The 21,712-nt window shown below is 42.2% G+C and overlaps 1 protein-coding gene across 4 annotated transcripts in view; it reads left to right on the top strand.

Moving 5' to 3' along the window:
- Positions 1-21,712, top strand: part of GRIN1 (glutamate ionotropic receptor NMDA type subunit 1) — an 851,805-nt gene that overhangs the window by 758,828 nt on the left and 71,265 nt on the right. For 2 of the 4 annotated variants that reach the window (XM_086921247.1, XM_086921250.1), the window contains 2 exons: positions 3,287-3,432; positions 6,174-6,284. In XM_086921247.1, coding sequence (XP_086777373.1) covers positions 3,287-3,432; positions 6,174-6,284 — 257 coding nt within the window. The remainder of the gene's footprint in view (positions 1-3,286; positions 3,433-6,173; positions 6,285-21,712) is intronic. The other 2 variants (XM_086921251.1, XM_086921248.1) reach the window with 1 other exon arrangement.

Raw genomic sequence — 21,712 nt, 5'->3', positions numbered from 1 at the left:
GGGACCCTTGCTTCTAGTCAGGGCAAAGGGATACACTCTCTAGATAACCCCTGCCCCCCCCCTTTGGTAGCTTGGCACAAGCAGGCTTATCAAAGGCAATATGTAAAGTATTTGTACAAACACTCACAGTAACACAGTGAAAACACCACAAATGGACTCCACACCAGTTTAGAAAAATAGAGTACTTAAGCTAAACTAAACAAGACCAAAACAACAAAAATCCAACATACACAGTTCAAGAATATGATTTTAAAAGAGTTCTAGGGTTTGCGTCAAAATAATTCACTGTTGCGTCATGTTTAGCCCGAAGTACCTGTAGATGCGACAAGAGTTCCAAATGGAAGCTGGAGCATTGAAAAACAAGCAATATGTCACTCCTGAGACCCTGGGGAGGCAATGCGACAGCCCCGCTGGACGGAGCGGGCGTGTTGCGGTGAATCTGGTCAGTGTGGGGAGGGAGGCGATACCTTGTATGGATTCTGGTGTGCAGGTTCGGTAGGAAGCATCTCGCACAGGCACAATGCGACGATCTTCGGGACGGCGGCGATGCGCAGTTCAGCATTGATCTTCTCCTCTCGTGGTCCCTCAATGCGATGGCTCTGCGACGATGTTCGCAGCGACGAGATGCGGTCTACAAGCAAGCAGTGTGGCGATCTCACCCAGCAATGGCAGGCGCTGCGACGATCTCGATCCTCGCGACGGCGGGAATTTCCTAGCACTGTCCAAGCGAGCGATAAGTGAAAATTGCAGATTTTCTTAGTTTCTCCTTGTCCAGCTTCCCAAACATCAGGCACAACTTCCAGAGGCCCCACAATTGGATCATGCACTCTTGGAAGGACAGAACTCTCTCAGCAGAGTTCAGGGGGAAGCTGGGGTGAAGTCCTTTTGTTCCTGGGACTTCTTAACAGACAGGAGGCCAGCTCTCCTCAGGCCCTTGGAGATCTCTTCAAGCAAGGGGACACAGCACAAAGCAAAGTCCTTCCCCTCTCCTTGGCAGCAAAGCAACTGCAGGTCAGTCCACAAGCACACAGCAGGACAGTCCTTCCTCTTCAATCTTCCAGCTTTCTCCTTGGTAGAGGTTCCTTCTTGATTCCAGGATGATCTAATTTTCTGTAGTCTGGGTAGCCCTTTTTATAACAGTGTTTTCTTTGTTCTCTAGAGGCAGAAAGGCTTTGACTTGGTCACAACCAGTTCAGGTCAGTTCCTGAGCACTTTGTTTTTCTGTCTTCTCCTTTCCTTTCATAGAGAGGGGCAGGGTCGTCAACCGCCCAGCAGTAGGTGGAGCCAGCATTGTGGAAGGCAGGCACAGCCCTATTCAGGCCCAGGTGCTATCCCCTCCCACCACTCAAGATGCAGATGCAGTCATTCAGCCTAGGGCTGACTCATCCAGCCTCCTGGGGGCTCCCCAGCCCCGGTCACTCACAAACCAGACAGTCAAGTCACAAACAGACCAAGGGATACCAGAGTTTAATTTTCGCTCTTGCTCCTATGGGAAGATATGCAGGTAAACATTATACTCAACAGTCCCCATTCTAGCCTATGGGCAAGATAGCCCTCTCAATAGTGAAAAACGAAAATGGCTGTAATTCCCTACCAGAGTATGTCACACACACCAGTACATGCTCTACCTTTCATATACACTGCACACTGCTAAGGAGGGCACCAAGGGCCTTCTATAGGGGGGTCCAATGTGTACAGAAAGAGAAGGGTTAGGCCTGGCCAGTCTGGACACTGGCCAGGGCAGCATGGCAGTTAGCAACTGCACCCAGGCACCGTGGTGGCTGGCCTGAGACACCCTTTTAGGGCTACTCATGTGGGTGGCACAATCAGTGCTGCAGACCCACTAGTATCGTTTGAATCACCAGCCCTAGCACACTCAGTGCACTTTACTAGGGACTTCTTGGTAATACAAATTTGCCAATTATTGAAAACAATCACAACAACAATTTACTCAGGGAGCACTTGCACTTTGACACTGATCAGCGGTGGCAAAGTGCCCAAAGCATCTAAATCAGCAAAAACGAAATCCAGCACAGCGTCAAAAATACAGGAGGTAGAGCCAAAAAGTCAGGGGTACCACACTAAAGATGCCAGGTCTAACAGATATATATATTGAAAAGACCCCAAATATCATGAAACTACCTGAAAACCTTTGCATCCATGGTACAATCACTGCTGCCGTAGAGACTCCACAAGCACTAATCTGCCACCATGTTGGCTTGTCCTGGAAAATACTCTGACTTTAAGAACATTTTGTATTGGAAAAAAAACTCCCACAGAGCCTTGGCTATCCCCACTAAAGATCTTCTAACTTGTTGATATATTTGACTACTGTCAGATTATCTATACAAAGAAACACCACACTTTTTATCATTATGCCACCACACCCATCACCACAAAGACATCCGTCCATAGCTACCCGTGAAATATCTCACCCATACATCTCTATTGCATGTCGCAGATCACTGTTGATCATTGGTCTTATCTATGTCTACTTAGTACGCGGACAACCTGTGCAATTGTATCTATGCTTCGTTAAAATATTATATAAATATATATTGATATGTTAGGTTCTACCTCAACAACGTTTCAGATAATGATCCTAATGCCTTACTACCTTACGTTTGTGTGCTGCAGCCCAAAGTTAATTGTTGGCCCTATGTTTGTTTACTAACTCCTCGTGTTACCCAATGTAAATGTATCCAATTATTGTAATATAGTTATATGTTCATTTATGTGTCACTACCTCAATACAGTATCAGCCACTGACTATGATACACTCATTTTATTTTGCTTATGTACTGCAACAATGTCGTTATGTCTAACCAAATTAGTACTGATACTATATGCTATGAAAACAATCGCATCAACTGTCCCTACCTCAGAAATGCCTAGACATTTTTCTTAAATACCACCAGGATGTCTGTCTGCCTACCCCAATAAATACTGCTACTATCTTCTTCTAAAACAAACTATATAACCATAAACAGTGTCTACCTCAGAAATGTATTGCGACTGACCCTTATACCCTCCTACGTATCGCCTATTCACTGCAATTTTGCCTGTATATCTACCCTAATATGTTTTATGTAAATTACATGTTTGCTACCATGTATACACTGTGAAGCGCTCTGATGCCCTCGGGTCGAGCTAACGCTATATTAAACTCTACAAACAAAAAAAGATGTCCCTGTTATCTCGTCAACCAATGCACCTTCTTCCAATTTGCTGATAGCTATCTCAAGCAACTCTGAAAACACTTCATCAATGTCTTCTCTCCATCTAGGTGTGTTCATGCTAGTGGCTGGAGGTATTGTTGCTGGAATATTCTTAATATTCATCGAAATAGCATACAAACGGCACAAGGATGCCCGGAGAAAGCAAATGCAGCTTGCCTTCGCCGCCGTAAACGTTTGGAGAAAAAACCTGCAGGTATGACTAAACCCTTTACACAAGAATTACAAAATGCTTTTTATTTTATTGATGTGGTAAACTAAATATTTTACTGACAAAATTAGTTGACGTCTCCCGGGGATATTGGTGCCCTTAATAACTCTGTAGCTTTTAAATATTCCCAGAAGCCCCTTATCATTTAATTTCAGTGACTGTCCATGAACAATTAAATCACCCATTGACTTTCTTGCATAGTTAATGATGAAACATGTATCATGATATTGCATTTAAAAAAGACCCTAACCTGTGGACTCAGTTAAACATCTTAGAAGTTATGAATGTTTCCATTCATGGTTGTGTGCATCCGAGAACTCTAACATATGCTTGTCACAGATACTCTAATGTATATTAATATTTGTTTTTTCAGTTTGAGCAAAAAAGTGTCAGTGCTGGTAACGTTACTCATTTCATTGGCGTAAAATCTGACTGCACTTTATAGAAGGTCTGCGGTGGCGGCATTTGTTATTTTCCCATTTATCACCAATACATTACAAGATACTGTGATGGGTATCACTCAGATAACTGACAGAAGCACACGCAATGGCACTATCACCGGAGCTTGGTGTGGTCCATCGCGTGCAACACAACGCTATCATGATGATATGTAGTCATCACAATATCTTGTGCTCTATTCACAATAAATGTGCAATGAACACGTCTCACCTCCGTGGTTTAATCTGCTGTCAGTACATGCATCATGTTGCTATTTTACTGTTAAAGATGTTACATTGAAGAGCTAGAATGAAAACGACAATATTAAGTGAACAAAAGCAAAAATCAACTCTGAAACTTTTACAGCAAAAGGGCAGCTGCAATCTTCATAGGAGATTCCAAAAGATACGTGGTGTGTGCTCTGTCACTCAATTGTGTAGCAAGGGTGTCATATGCCCTAGAGCAAGCAAGAAAAATTGACCACTTGACCATTGGTTGTTTGTAAAATATAGCAATAATTGTGGTTCAATGGGTCCCTCAGGCCTCTGGGCCCCTGTGCCACAGCACCAGTTGCTCCATGAATAGCTACCCCCCTGCTGCCACTTGGGTTCCGCAAGCATCTTTCTGCACTGAGAAATCCTGTCAAGGACAAGATTTCCCAGTGCATTTCAGCCAGTGTATTTCTCACTAATTTGGAATAGTGCTAAAAAGTAGGAAAATGTGTGTCACTTTGCCTATCAAGCAATAACTGCTCTCAACAGGCTAAAGAGTGAATCCTTATAAAACCAACTGTACTTGGTGAAGCAATCGTGCCATAATGTAACTGGCATTACTTGCAAGGGGTTACCACATGTGCCATCGATCTCTTAATCGCCCCCGCAAACCCAGTGAACCAAGGCGTGCTGGCACAGAGCACGATAACTACACCACAATTTTTCACTTGCCCAGCTCCTAAAAAATAACTGCACTAGTTCAATTGATAAGGAATATACTACATGTCCAGTCCATATTCATGCATGCCGTCCTGTGGCTATTAGCAGAGTCTTCTGTCACAAAGCCGTTTTACAATGTGAGACCTTTCCACAGGTGGAAACGTCAGAAAACTAGAATCTGGTACATTGGTAGAAGGCAGGCAAGTGGAAAGATTTATTTGTTAAAACACAAATCTAGTTTTTGGGATCACATTTTTCCATGGCCATTTTTCCCTAAGATGCCATGGAACACAAAGCATTCCATTCCATTCATTCTGCTTCATTTCCCGTCCGTGCATGTGTGCCAGAAATCAAATGGATAAAATTTATTCCATCTGCGTGCTTAAAACACCGGTGGAATAAATTTGTGTTATACCTGAATCAGGGTATAACAGCTGCACCTGCATTTTTATTCTTTTACTTTTACCTCTTTATGATTTCATAACATTTCATTTATGATGTCATAAAGTCAGACCTTTGCTTCATATTGTTTTGTTGATTTTACTTTGAAAAATAAGGTAACGCTTTGCACAAATGCACCATTACAATTTTTTGAATACATTTTTTTTCAGAATATTCATACAATGACCTCTCTTCTAATGCAGTCCTCTTTCTTTCTTGCAAAATACAAATTTTCCTCAATACTGAACATTGCTAGAGGTAGACCGACCTTAGATCCTTTTTATGACAATACAGGTAGGTCCTCTAGGGCCTTACATTGCCTGCTTCCCATTCATACTTTAGTATTTGACTCTAAAATACCCTAGACACCATGTGGAACACTAGTTATACGTCTGAACTGAATTGGTATTTTGGAGGTGGCTTCCAATTCTTTCTAGTTAATGCAGAGAATAAATTGACTAAACTATATCTGAAATATGTAATCGGATGATCTTTTAAAAAGAAACAAATAACACTTCCCAAAAGTACATTCAACAGATTTATAATGTCTTCTAAAAGCATTTCAATTCATTAGTTTTAAACTATGACTATCTGGCTAAATAATGCAAAATATAGAAGATAAATGTATTTTTCGGAACTGAAGATCAATTAGTTGATTTGGACTCCTACAAAGTGTCCCAATTAAAAATAGATAAAGGAAGACATAGCAGATTTATAGACCCTTTTGTGGTTACAAATTGAGAATGCAGTACACCAAAATGCCTTAATATGGATGATTTTGGGGATGATGCTATTCCAATGGCTACTTTTGCTTCCCTACCCACTAGAAATCACACTCGGCATGATTCAACAAATGCTAGGTTTAGCTTAAAAAGACACACTAGAGATCTAATTGCTTATACATATTCATTTTAGGATAGAAAAAGTGGTAGAGCAGAACCTGACCCTAAAAAGAAAGGCTCTTTTAGGTCCATCACCTCCACCCTGGCCTCCAGCTTCAAGAGACGTAGGTCCTCGAAAGACACGGTAAGAATAAGAAGAAGAATTCTGCCCTTTTCCTTTCTTTCTTTCTATCTCTTACTCTTTCTTTCTGTCTATTACTACCTTTCTCTTTCTTTTCTGTCATCCCATTGACTGCCAAAGCCCATTCAGAGGCTGCACCTGCGCAGGCAGCATCTCATAGCCATGTTCGTCCACAGTCAGTCAGTCAGTCAGTCAGTTGGTCAGTCATCCAATGTATCTGAAAGGATCTTCTTGACTCCTCTAGGAATGGAAGGAGTCTGTCTGTAATTTTTGTGACAGTTTTGATATGCTGTCAAGTTTTTTGACATGAAATTTTTGTTTTTCGTATTTTTTTTTGCTTACATTACTGGTGCTGGTCTTTAAAACCGATATTTTTTGTGTTTCTTTTTTCCATGTTCTTCTACTTGTCTTTCATCCAATGCCAACATGGCACCATTTTCTTTAATTTGGGCACTGTTTTACATCACCAAGCGTCATGTTTGTGCCATACTCTGTATGTGTATTTTTTGTTTGTATTTATGGCATTTCCCTGGAGAGGAACAGAATGTTACTCCATATTTAAAAACTAAATGGCATGCTCTGTTATATTCTCTTAAAACTGTTCTAAAATGTTCTCATCGTTTTCTTAACAACAAGCAATAATGACGTTGGGAAATATTTATTTCACACCCCACTTTATGAAATATAATGATATTTCAAAAATCATAAGATGGTCAGAAAATCAGGTGGCACATTTGCTTTGCCCCTGACACCTGCTCTAAAGTGCATTTGACGTGAAAGGCAGCAATCACGCTTCCTGGTAGATAATACATAAAATATAATGACTATAAGAATGTACACTTCTTACACTTAAAAACACTTAGAGAAAGTGACCACTCATTTCAGATCCAAATTCAAGTAAAAATTATTATAATATACCGTTTTTGTTGTTGTTTTTTTTATGAAAAAAGAAAAGAAGCCTATCTTAGACAACTTGTTTATCTGATAGTTTTCAAGACAAGTTCTCCATTGTGCGACCTTCATCATTCATGACCATTAGTCTGTGCCCACTGTTCTAGTGGGGATCAAGAACCTTTTTTGCAAATTAGATTTATATTTATTTTATATACAAATTAACAAAATAAACACTGAAAAGATTGTTCATCCTCTTTTTTAGTGTGAACATATATTCAGAGGTTGCCCATGGGATATGGTCATATTGCCTGTAAGGCCTCTAAGACTCCAGCAACCACAATGCTTTGAATCAGCCCATTCTTTTATTTCTATTTTCATTCAGCTGGCGAGGTGAAATTATGAACACTGGTTTTTCCAATGAGGTTATAAAATTCATGCAATTTGCTTTGGTGTAATTGTGTCAAATTTCAGCAAAATTATGCATAATTACATAATATTCAAATCTGTCATTTGATGCTATATTTTAGAGTGAAATGGTTCTTCCTGTGCATTTTTTAGGAAAGGACACATTTTGCACTAATACAAAGTGCAAAATCTAAAGCACCACTGTTAAACCCAGCGGTTTTGGGATGGCTAAAATGCATTGTCTGTCTGTCCCTAGCGCCGGGAAACCCACTGTGGGTAGCTGTGCGCGGTAAAAGTTTAAATAAATAAATAAAATAAATTGAAGCCAGTCCGACCCAACTGTTCCAAATAGAATGAATATGAGACGCTTATTAGATAATCTGTGCTCCCCCTAATGGTAGTTTGGCATCAAGCAGTCAGGCTTTTCTTCAGGGCCAGAGTGTAAAGCGTTGGCACGTCACCCTCCCTCGCAACACACTGCGTTTTCCACAAAAAGAATACGCTCTGTATGTATAAAATCGCTCGTCTTTGTATTACACACACAAACACTGAAATCAAAACGAGATACACATTGTATATATACTCTACAGTTATATTTAATTTTCAAATTCTGGATTGAAATCAAAGCGAAACACACATTGTATATACACTTTACAATTATTTGCAAATTTACCATTGCATAAAGGTCAGATAGTCACTAGTCTCTGACTATGCCTCATGAATAAGCCCCTCAGTCTTTCAACTCTAGAAGCCAATGATACACGTTGCCCCTGCTGGTGCCCTGTTGACTAGACAGTCGGAGCCACCTACCACAGAAACAAAACAGTTACTTAGTTTCATCCATGTGGATTGAACCTTCAGGTACCCGACTGCACCTGTACCAGAGCTAGATTGCTATCCCTTCAGTCCTAATGATTCCTTGTGTCAATATCACAGTATGGAACCAGCATAGTATGGTTCCAAATCCAAAAGTGTCTCTACTTTCGGAGGCCAAAGTCCCAGTAGTTATACTCGCCATGACCTTTTGAAGATACAATCAGTTCAAAAGGCCACCTTTAACATGCACCGGCCCTTTCGAAATTTTGTCCTGTCTGCCATCCTAACCTGGGAAGTTTGATCACAATCTTTAGTGGGGCCAAGACCCTGCCCCTCGGAATGCAGGTGCCGATTCCACCTCACATATCCATCCCAGAAAGCCAGAGGTTTGCAGTTTCCTGTGAACCCCTAGTTTATGGCCCTCTATCAGAAATGCACAGAAGTGGCTATCCCCTAGCACCAATTGTGGATTTGGAGAGCCACGCACGTAGAAATGCCCATTTTCCCAAAGTGCCTTTCCATCACCGTAATGTCGAACCCACTGCCACTACCATTACGAACTTGTTGACGCCAAAGATCATACTGGCACTATTCTGCCCGTAGGAAATAATGCTAGGCAGCTGTTCCCTACATCCCTCATGCTAATCCAGTTTGAGTAGCAGGGCTCATCACACCAGCCTCACCATCCGTTGTCATTCATACTCTTGCAGGTAACACATGCACATACCTGCCCAACCTCCTTCCAACACTGCACTCTGTCTCCAGGGAGAACTCCAATAGAGCCGGAGACCTGCATTACCCTGGCTCACAGCTTTGTAAATGCCAAGTTTAGTAACAGTAACCAATGCACACAGGACAGACCAGGGCAACCCTGTGGTTCAATTAATGAGATACCTCCGTGGATGGCACAGCCAGTCCGGCAGGGTCCCAAAAGCACATTTGAGATACATGCCCCTGGTAGATGTCATATCCCATGATAAAGGACTTACAGCTAACCCCTACAGCTAACTCGAATCAGCATGTATGTACACGATGAGCCCCATGCTTTGACACTGCATGGCTGTGCCAAACGCATCCTACTCCTAAGCTAGCTAAACAAGGTCAAAACATGGGGTCAGTTGCAAAAAAGGTTAGCTGAGACCACGCCAACAAAGGCCAGGTCCAACACTCACAAACAAAAGCTGCTCGCAGTCTGTTGTTCCCATGTCTTTACTGTAAGAAAATGACCTAAATTATCTTAAATAACTCATTTCACTGCACATTTTTGTCTCACATGGTGAGTAGATACCTGAAGTGGCGTAATGGCATAATGTCTGGAATTTCACATAACAAGTGTAATAGAAATTCCCTAAATTACACAAATGATGCCAATACAATTTAAGTTTCTCCCAGGCCTCCCGGTTTTTGCTACAGTTTCAGCAGCACCTTTTTAAAATCGTCTAAAACTACACATTTTCACTGAGGAGGCCCCCTTTCAAGAATTCTTCCAGTCGCTGAAAAAACAGGCAATGAAGAACATTATGGAGAGAAAGTTAGAGAAGGCATGTTCATTCAAACAATACTGGGACATTTGTCTTTTGAAAGAGGCACTGCTTTTCTGTACATAAATGTAAATTGATACTTGTATAGCTCACTACTCACCCGCAAGGGTCTCAAGGCGCTTGTACGAATACCGCTGTGGAACCCATCCTGGCTTTCCCTGTGAGGCGTCCACTCCTGGGCACCCCCAAGGTGGAGGCCAGGCATCCTTAGCGTTGTGGGGGCCGTTGTGGCGATTAAGCAAGCTATTGCCCAGAGTTGCAGAGTGGGACTCCATGATTGGAATAGGCACCGAGGCGAGAATTATCAGGTCCGTGGAATTTTGAGCCCAAGACCCGCCGAGGCGGGGAATTGAACCCTGGTCCCGGGCTAGACCTCTGTATCAGGGTCTGCCGCTCTAATCATTATTGCATTTCTTATTATTATTGCATTTCTTATATAGCGCCAGAATCGACCCCCGAAGGGGTATCTCCGCGCTTGCCTTGGGAACCCGTCCTGGTTTTTCCCTGTGAGATAGCCCCTATAGGGCATCCCCAAGGTGAAAGCCAGGCATCCCGCCGCCGGGGGGCCGTTGTGGAGATTAAGCAAGCTTAATGCCCAGAGTTGCATAGTGTAAACCCATGATTAGGTCAGGCACCGAAGCGAGAATTATCGAGTCCGTGGACATTTGAGCTCAACACCCTGCCGCGTCGGGAATCAAACCCTGGTCCCGGGTCTGACCTCTGCTTCAGGGTCTGCCTGCTCTAACCGGTGAGCCACACTTCGCCACTGAAGCCCTAATTATAAAGGAGGAAAACATAGATGTTGGTCTTCTGCCAAGTAACCAGCAGATCCATTGAACCTACTTTGATTTTCTGCAGTGATGTCCTTAGATAATCAGCAGGGTTGTCTGTTAGATGATTATTGTTAACCCTTTTGTGACAATGTCTGTCTCTTGTTCGTAAAGATACCGTTTGGTGCTATGGGATTCATCAGCAGAAACTGCAGGACTGAACAGTCACCTTCTGGCAAGATGACCCTTTGTCAGTGTTGAGAGCAATGTTGCTGAAATATCCGATGTTGGACTCTGTGAGATTGAGCAGATGATCAATATGGCACTTGATAACTTGAGCATCACTTCAGGTGCTTTATCTTCCCTCACACTTGCCTTATATGAACATATTTCAAAATCCAGAACAAAAGATTGTCATACCATAGGGCATGTGTATCCCACAGTTTCTGTTGGGTGAACAGACCATGGCTCACCAAAAACTTCCACTAACTACTATATTAGAAAATGCCCGTTTTAATTCAGCAAGTCTTGACACCACAACTAGCTGCTAATGTGATAGACCTACTTGCTCCAAATGCCTACCAAAATAAATTGACACGTTCTTCATTTCTGGACGATGTCCCTTGCTTCACACATTATTAGAAAGACTACTTTAATATCTGAAACATTTGCGCCCACAACATCACAAATAACATCTCATTAGTGCCAGTCTTACTGAAGCTGGAAATGCAAAAATGTTTTGATAATTGATTTGAGTAGCACTCAAAGTCATGAGAAGACATAGAAACCTCTCCTGGGTATCCATACTTCACCAAGGACTGCCTCCCCTGGATTCATTAGTTGCATCTGCAGCAAAGGGGAAGCTACTGTTATTAACTAGAATATTGTCTGCTGGGAAGGCAGACAAGGACCAGATGAAAAAGAATATCTACAGTGCACTCTGGCCATGCATGCCTCAGGTTGGACCCTTCGTTAATGAATAGTGATATTTATGAGAGTGGCTAGTAGCTTCGAATCATCATTGACAACTGTTCAGTGGACCTAGCTGACTAAGAAGCCATACATGCCATGCATGCCGGTGCTCTAAGGTGGTTTTCCAATCTTTTTTGACCGAACTCCTAATTTACCATTCACTCAAAATAATCATTTTGGTCCATAGGAGCACAGAGAGAGTTATAGGATGAAAACAGAATTAGACTAGTGTGATTGGAAACTCTCCTTGAAGCCTCGCTTCAGATCAAAAGCCCAAAGCAAATAGGGTTATATGAGTTTCCAAGCCCTCTGTGCCACATTAAAAAGTCATATATGATTTCTACATCGCAATGCCCCACCCCAGGACAATTATGATAATCAACTCCTAATGCTGTGCTCCAGGAAAGGATAGCTCAGACTCCAAAATCCTAGTGACTGCCTACCACACCCCCATTCAACACGCCGGAGGAGGGGATATATTCCAAGGGGCTTATATACAATCCCCTTGCGCCACCCTTACGTCACTTTTCCCATGTTAAAAATGACATAAAAGTAGTGCAAGGGGCTTGTAAATCTGCCCCCAAGTGTCTTTAATCTTGGCGGGACAGTGCCACAGATTCATTGGTGACCAAAATATAATTTCAAACAAAAACATCAGTGTGAGTGGCTGCAATGCAGGGACAATTGCCTTCAATTGTATCTACTCCCATTTCAAATGACAGCATCCATTATATACAGTAAGGTTCAGTTGAAAATGTTCTACATGTCCATCAACAATGAGAAAATTACACAAGGTACTCTATCATAAGCACAATAAATACTGGGCAGAAACCTGAGACCCATTCTGGGCTTGTGATTTCTCCATAAATTATCCAAGAAAGATACACTGGGTGTATTGGTTCCACTAAACTACTCCTGGTAAAAAAGTGATGAGTCATAAATGTAGAACAAGGCCATGGAGACAAGGAGGAGAAGATGATGCGAACTCTCCTCCATACTGAAATCCATCTCTAAATACAGAGCAGCCAGTAACAAAAAAGGCAAAGGTAGAAAAAAAGGATGCCCATGCAAATGCCCTGTGGGAGGTGCTGCCCTTTTATCACCTCTCCAAATAAGAAAGGAAAGGAATCGAATTTCTGCTGGAAGAACTCTCAGTAAGTTGCCCTCCTGGGGATGAAAATTATCACACCCCAAAGGAGTCCCTCCACACCAGCAGCCCTTATCGGAGATGACAACAGCTTTCCTGGAACCATCCTGGCCTGGTTGACCGCCTTCACCTTTGCAGAAACCACCACCATCGTACGTTCCATTTGCTCGGAAGTCAAATTGTACCCATGTCATCATTTTGCCTTCACAAGAAGCCTGAAGCCCATCTGCACCACACTCAACCTGATCCTAAATGATTCCGTACCCACGGCTACCTCCTGGCCCCCTGAAAATATGCCACCATCTTGACACTACTGAAAAAAATTCCCTGCAGATCCATCCTGCCCAGCCAACTACAGACCCATCTCACTGCATCCTTATCCAGCTAAGGTCTTGGAGAAACTAATCCACAAGAGATTAGCCAACCACCTAGATGACAGGCACCTCATTGACCTATCCCAATCCAACATGTTTATCTAATTAGGAATTTGTGCAACAGCCCTTCAATAGATCAGCTTCTTCCTCACAGTACACATGCAGAAAGTCAGCCTATCTCCTTTAACTTCTCAACCCATGAAGTCCAAGAAAAATCACTCAGCCCCACACTCTTCCATATCTAGCTGCCCTACTTGCCAACATCGTAGGAATCTTCGGAATCAATGTCATCTCATACGCCAATGACATACAACTCATCCTCTCCCTCTCCAAGGACACTGGCAGCACTGAAGCAAAATTAATTGAGCACATGGCAGAAGTTGCCCTCTGCATGAAGTCCACTCCATCAAACTCAACACAGACAAGTTGGAGGTAGTATCTTTCTGTAAAAACCCAACTCTATGGTCCTCAGTCTGGTGCCCATCAGAACATGGACTCACTACAACCCCTTCCAGTCTAGCCAGTAACCTGGGATTTGAGGTCGGCAAGAAACCATTGATGGCTAGCCAAGACAACTTTATTCACCACTTCCTTCTTCCATACCATCAAGATCCTCAGGAAAATCTTCAGCTGACGTCCCCTTAAGAGTAGATGAACAATCACGTAAGCACTCATCACCAGTAACCTAAACAATGGAAATGCTCTCTAGACCAGAATCTCAACCTGACTCATCAAGTGGTTGCACACCATTCAGAATTCAGCAACTAGGTTCACACTCAACCTCCCTGCACGCACCCATAGCTCTACCCCCTCAAAAACCTCCACTTGCTCCCCATAAACAAACATGCATATTTCAAAATACTCACTCATATATATATAAAGCACTACATAATTTCGGCCGCACTTAACTAAACAACAGTGTCAGCTTCCACCCCTCGACCAGACACCTCCGTTCTGCAAAACCCCTACACACCACTGTCCGCTGCATCTGAAGAGACAGAGCCGTCGGCCGTGCCTTTTCAGAGCTGACTCCTAAAGCCAGGAATATCCTCCCTCTTCAAATTAGGACTGCCTGCTCAGTCCTAGAATTCAGGAGAAAACTGAAAATGTTACTCTTCAGTTAGGACACAGACAGGGTGACAAGCCAACCCCCTTTCCCATCAGCATGTAGAGAACGCACCCGATGAGATTCATGCTCTACAATTACACTAAACATAACACCCAAGCCAAACTACAGCACACGCTGGGTCACACTCATCTTGAGGGTGCCTCCTATGGTGACCTACTGTACTTGGTTGTCCCTCAGAAATAAACAATAGCTAGACTTCAGAAGGAGCTTAAAGCAAAGAGAGAGTCAATAAATGTGGTAGTACACCTTAACATACTTTCTGTTTCGTAGCCATTGGCTAGAAACCCAAACTCAAACTACAGATGCAGGTAACTGTGGTAAAAGGAAGTACAGGAGTCCACTGTAGATATAGGTTCCTTTATTGTAAGTTCCTTCTAAGATAATAGATACAGATGTAGATAGGTAGAACAGGAGAAGAACCCCACCAGGAGCTAGCTCTCATCAGCTCAGCCTGAGTAGATCAACTGACACTAAGAGCCAGAGAGTCACCCCAGGCATTCCATGATGTCATCAACAATCCAATAGGCAGAGCACCACAGAGAAGTAGTTTACTACACATCCTCTCTCCTTAGTGAATGAGGAAAGGAAGAAGAAAACACAGACAAAGATACCTCAAGTGTGACATTTGCATAAAAGTACAAAAGTGAAGTACGCAAATAAATAAAGTACAACAAGTACTGCATGAGGTATGATTAGCATGAAGAGAAATACTATAATCATAAGTATGAGCGAAAGTAGAACAACATGCTAAATTCTAAATAAAAAGAAACTACTAAATGCTACTATATGCCACATCCCCTTCCCTTAGAGTAAAAACATGGCATGGATGAATAAAGAGCAGAGTAGCAAGGAAAAATGGTCACGCTGCCAACTGGGATGTAGATAGGTAGAACAGGAGAAGAACCCCACCAGGAGCTAGCTCTCATCAGCTCAGCCTGAGTAGATCAACTGACACTAAGAGCCAGAGAGTCACCCCAGGCATTCCATGATGTCATCAACAATCCAATAGGCAGAGCACCACAGAGAAGTAGTTTACTACAGTAACCAGTGCTAATATGCATATTTGCTGCGTGTCGACAGAGAATACATCCAATCAGCCCAACTTGATGAGTTTGAAAAGAGACACTTCCAAATCTCCTGGTTCCAACTCCACCCATCTTTTCTTAGAACAACCAGGCACCTCAAAATGTTTTAAAATCGAAAAAGGGAGCTACCGACAGTAGCAGACCATCATTTGAGGATCAGGATCTATGGTAAACGAAATGTGATGATCACAAATGTTCCCAAGGTTGCACACATGAACCTTGCAACAGTTTAAATAACAAGTTCATGTTATGGTTGAGAGATAAGGCCAAACCTGATTGGGTCGGGCAACGTGACGACAAGATGTTGGAAATAATTCAGATTACAGAATGGGAAGGAAAAAAGATTGTGTTCGGACTGGTTGTAGAAATAGCAATTACCAGAGACTCTACGAAGAGTGAGGAGTTGGCACGAAAATATTTTGTTTGTAAAGATGTCACAGCTCCCATTTTTTGCCTCTCTACATAAAATGACTCAATTAATTTGGGGCATAGTCTCTATCTATTGAATCAGACGCTACAAGTGCCCTAACTCACTATTATTTTCATATTCTCTCTATTAGTATGCTTTTTCTTCTTTGGAATAATCTGTTTAATTTTACTAAATTTTATTAAGAAATTCACCAAATAACTTTGAAAATGCCATTGGAGATTTTTCTCTGGTATGCACAAAAGGCTTTATTTAGCAAAAAGTGTTTTGAAAAATTCAAACTCAAATAGCAGATTGGCCTTGCACTGTAGACCAACTTCCGCATTCCATTTCAGGCATTGCACAGGGAGCATCGAAAATTCCAAGTTGGAGCTCAAGCTTCAGTTAGATCAGAGGAAACAAGTCATTGTCATCTATCTACATCTTTTTTATTAGGCAGTAGGATTAAACACCTTTGGTGCAGCGCAGGATTTTCTCCAATACACAGTACAGTAAACACATCAGCTGGATCTTTTGGTGACCTTTAGCAAAGCTGACCTCTATCCCCTAAAGTAGAAGTAGATATAATTTCTAGGATCATTGGTGGATGCAGAAGGTGGATCACAAGTTCCTTCAGATGAACAATTCTCCCTGCTTCAGAGGAGACATATTTTACCCAAGCGTAATTTGCTGAAAATGAGAACAGCGGAGTCTCTGTTGGGCACAATGGCTTCCTGTCTTTCACTGATTCACTGTGCCAGGTAGACCTTGGGCCTCTGTCGAAATGCATTGCTGATCAGTGGCATCAATCCTCATGGAGATGGCAAGGCAACATTGTGGCCATGCAGAAAGGCTTATGCATCTGAAGTAACGCCAGAGCAGAATGAACATCATGAAGGGGGTGTCTATGAGAAGCAAGATCACTAGTAACCATCCTCTCAGATGCATCATTCAGGACAGAGAGCCCATCTATGTGACACCTCAATTGTAATAGTTGCCAGCACAGATATTACACATCAATATTTTGGAACTCTGGACTGTCATGTTGCTCTAAAAGCCTACATCAGGAAACAAGTAGGAATAGGAGCAGAAACCCTGGCAAGAGAAGCCCAAAGGCTCTGGACATGAGCTTTGAAACCAAAACTTACAGTAACACATCTGCCACGAGAGTAAAACACAGAGTCTGGTAGCAAAGTGCTACGGGAAGAGCATGCATGGAGTATAAACTCTTGTGATATTGACTGCATCTTTAAGGCAAGAATTTTCCTCAGGATGACATGTTCACTAAAACAGATGCCCAGACATCACATTCTAGCCTCAAGTGCCACCATCTCCGGGACAATGCTTTGTTAATTCCTTGGACAATGAATTGTCTTTCTCATTGGAATCCACAGCGTGGTCCGGCCATTCAAAAAGTTCAAAAGCAGGGTGATTTTTGAATGCCCTCTCTGACCTCTCGAGCGCTCTAGGTATACATTATGGAGAACTGGAGAACAACTCTGATATGCACACCCTATTTAGTAGGTTACAAATAGAACTTAAGAGATAGGCTGGTCCAAATCATTGTGTATGCTGCAGAGCTGGTAGTCTTACAGAGTCAAAATTCACTTCTCTGTTCAACCATTACTTGTTCACTTTCATTAAAAAAAAGAGAAATCATTTCTATATTTTAGAGAAAAAAATTATTATGAACATAACATTAAAAAAGTGTTCCACGATCCCACCGGACCAGAAAGAATATCCTAAAGGTCATCCATATGACCAATATATTCACAATAAAAAACACAATTATAGATAATTGTGGAGAAGTGTGGCTCAGGGGTTAGAGGCGGCAGACCTGGAGCTTGAGTTTCGGCCCTGGACCAGGGTTCAATTCCCTGCCTCGGCGGGTCTTGGGCTCAATAATCCCACGGACTCGATAATTCTCGCTCCGGTGCCTTCTCGACTCACGGGTTCACACTCTGCGACTCTGGGCAATAGCTTGCTTAATCTCCACATCGGCCCTTCGCGGCGGGATGCCTGGCTTTCACCTTGTGGATACCCTTCCAGGGCTATCTCACAGGGGAATACCAGGACGGGTTCCCTAAGCAAGCGCGGAGATGCCCCAGGGTAAGTCCTGCGCTATATAAGTTTCATACATTTACATTTACATAAGATACCTTTCCTTCTTTTATTGGAAAAGAAGTCTAGAAGAATGCTATAGTGTATCAATGCAAAAACAAGCTTGGTAAAAGAAACAAAACATAGAAACCGAGAAAACACGCTTGAATCTGAGTGTTGCTCCATCGTCCTACTTTCAAAATACATGCAAAAAAATGTAGGTGGTCTTCTGGTTGCATTGCTGTAGGCGTCCTACATTACAACTAAGAAACTTCTCGTAGCAAATGAAGACAGTGTTATCAGGTGCAGAATACAGTGGCTCTAAGACATGTTTAATTTTGACTATGGGTACAATGAACGAAGTCTGCCTGTTTGCATCATGTTGATTTTATGTAGGTTGTCTTAGGGTTGGTAGTGTGTAGGGTTCAGGGAAATAGGGGATCAGTTTAAGAGTAGCACAAAAAACATATTTTGGTTTAATCTAATTTTTGTGCCAGATATATTTGCATCATGTTGAATATGCATGTCCTTCATTGTTTACATTTGTGGTTCCCTCTGAGGACTATATCTATTATGCCCCTCTATTCTGCAGAGGTGCCTGATTATTTGAGTGTTTACCTTGGTCTGCCAACATAGCAAACGGTAGTCGGGTATTTTGTGGATAATATCAGGTATGCTGCTTTTGTTAATTGGTTGCTGTGCGAGTTACTAGGCTAAGGATTTAGAAGCCGGGGATTGCTTTGCAGTGTGATAAGTGTGTTTGTTTCTATGATGTGTGAACAGAATTTGAAATATTTGTGTGACTAAAATGTCACCATTTTGTGCTTTTGAGTCTCTTTTTGACAACCATTTACCTTAAATTATGTGGGTATCATGTACAAACCTCCTAGTGAGTAATGTTTTATTTAGCATCACCATTAGTCTAAAGGACAAAAAGATAGAGAGAGTAGAGTTCCGGAAACTACTGAATGACGCAGCAATCTACAGAGTGAAAGCTTGCACACTAGGCACACACAACATGCTACTATATTTAGTCAAGCTGTGCCTTACACCTGTATGAGTCTTCACAGAACTGACAAACCATCAGGTAGACCCTTGAAGTAACCACCAGATCATCTGCCAGAGGTGTTCACAAGTGTTCCTGCCTTCAGCTTTATTTTGCAGTCTTAAAATCCCCTACTGCAGAGTCTGTGAGCAAGGAATATTTGATGGTATTATCGTCTTCTTATGTGAGACAGTAAATGCTGGTGTATGAATCTACCATGTATTATACAAGTGAACTATGTTCTAGTTCCCCAGAACTATACGAAGGTCACCACTGCTCAATACCATGGCTTCACAACTGTGCAATATAGAAGTCCTTTATTCTTCCTTTGCTCATGCCCTTTTCTCTTTTGGCTCCAGCCCTCCCTTATCCTTCCAGTTCCTAACTCATTGCTCCAAGGGCCCCTGGTATTGCTGCTGTTCATTGAGCATGTACTGCAGTGGTCTCAATCATAACTCTGGAAACCACAATAATTGCTCCATTTGCTTCCACCCTTATAATCACTCCCGCACCAAAGCGTTTGTCTGTTAATCCTGCAAGTCTTCTGGCACTGCTCATTCGGCTTTGGTACCTCCTACCCTAGGTCTCTAGGTTCATTTGTTGTTTATTCACAAAGGGTCATTAATACAGGGAAAAAAGCTTATCAGGTCACATCTGTCCGACCAAAATCAAAATTCTCAAATAGAGTTTCCTGAATTTCATCTACACCTTGAGGTTTGTGGATGACCAGATCTGTACCTACGATACCTAGAAATTAACCCTTGAATTTAAGCAAAACAATGCTGGAAGTCCTGGCAGTGGACAACAATCCATCGTACAGGAAGATAAATGGGTGAGAGAAGTATCACCAGCTTAGATTGCAGGATTTCTAAGTCAAGCGTTCCTACACCCACGAAGATATACATAAAATGCAGAGCATATTGGTCGGATAAAGAAGACTCAGCTAAAGAGGGAAGACCATATCTAGAAATTCATGAAGTTCTTAAATTCACCTTCCACTTTTGAATTGATATCTCTGACCACTTCTAATGTGGTAATCTTCATAGTTTTGCATAGTAGGATTTACACCTACTATGCAAAGCATGACGACCCTCCCCTTCGTGGAGGGTTCAGAAGTATCTTCCATGCTGCACCATCTCGACAAAAACAGACAGTAAATAAAACAGACAAATATGCTACTTCAGGACAGCATTTATAACTGAAAAGGCACATCAATTGGTGAACATTTTCTTCAGTTTAGGATATAACTGAAAGTAAATGAGTGAGACAGCTGAGATTGGGAACACTAACAGAGAGACAAATAGTGCACACATTTAAAATAGTTCCAACATTTGTGCATTACAAACTTAATTAACCGCAGGATTTACTCCCCACTTGACCAACCTGCGCGCCTCTGTCCCAGAAACCCGTCACTGTAGCCTTGATCAATATGCAAATATACCTGCTGATACTTGGGAAAGAATTGCTTACCCTATTCTTTCCAGGCCTCTCTTTCCCAGTACCAAAATTGTTCCATTGTGTCATTTTAGCTTCTTTGCTAATAGAAGCTTGATGGTTATAATTCCAGGATCCCACAAGAGAATCTTCTACATATTGATCAGCATCTTGCTTCCTTCCACTCACTGTTAAATGCAGTTTAGTTAGTCTTTTCTGCAAACGAAGTAGGTGTTTAAGTAGAAATGGGGTCTAGGATATGACCACAAGGGTGACATTTAGGTCGTCCACGAAGTAGGTAATGTGAATGAAAGCATATATGAAACACTGGCCTGTCTCCTTGCCTCTTCTGCCTTGTCCGCAGCTTTTGATACTGTGGCACATCAGAGACTGCTACAAAGATTAATGGAAATCGGCATAGCGGCGTCTGCCCTTCAGTGGTTCTCCAGTTTTTGGGAACAACGCACTCAAACGGTGAAACTGGAAAATTTCCACTCCAGAGTAAAATCACTGAATAAAAGAATGCCCCAAGGATCGTGCCTTACTTAGCCCGACGCTATTTAATATATACATGGCATCCCTGGCGAAGAACATCAGTGACCATAATTTTGTACCTTTTTTATACGTGGATGACACGCAACTGCTATTTCCATTTAATAACAATTCAGAGGAGATTAAACAAAAGTTTGCCGCAGGCATGCGTGCAATCTCCAACTGTATCTCAAAGAATTTCCTCCAGTTGAATGCCAACAAGACTGAAATTCTCCTATTTGGTGAAGCCCAACTTCTCAGGGCCCCAGAGTGGTGGCCAATAGAGTTAGGCCCCACTCCTGTACCCACTTGCTAGGCAAAAAATTTAGGAGTGTACATAGACCTCTCTCTCACCATGAAGGAACAGTCGACAGCCATGTCAGGTAGCTGTTTTGGTTTACTAAAACTCCTACAAAGAGTGTTTGATCTTCTCCCCTTATCGGCATGCAAGACCCTGCTTCAAGCCCTAGTGGTTAGTAGATTATTGTAATGTTCTACAGGGTGCTGCAAACGAAGGAACACTAAATAGGCTCTGGGTGGTTCAGAATACTGCAGCACGTTTGGCCTTGAATCAACCACCAAGAACTCCACTCTTTGCCACTACTAAAAAGCTTACATTTGCTTCCTATTCGTAGCCGAATAAAGTTTAAAATATACTGTCTGACTCACAAGATCCTCAATGCAAGCGGCCCTAGCTATATGACCGACTGTCTTGTCCCTTACCATCCAAACAGACAGCTACGCTCCAGCGGAAAGGCGCTAATGTTAAACCCGGGGTTAAC

Source organism: Lissotriton vulgaris, chromosome 5, assembly GCF_964263255.1.
Source record: "Lissotriton vulgaris chromosome 5, aLisVul1.2, whole genome shotgun sequence".
Classification (NCBI taxonomy): domain Eukaryota; kingdom Metazoa; phylum Chordata; class Amphibia; order Caudata; family Salamandridae; genus Lissotriton; species Lissotriton vulgaris.
Note: the sequence above shows the minus strand (reverse complement) of the source record. Positions and strands in the feature narration are given on the sequence as shown.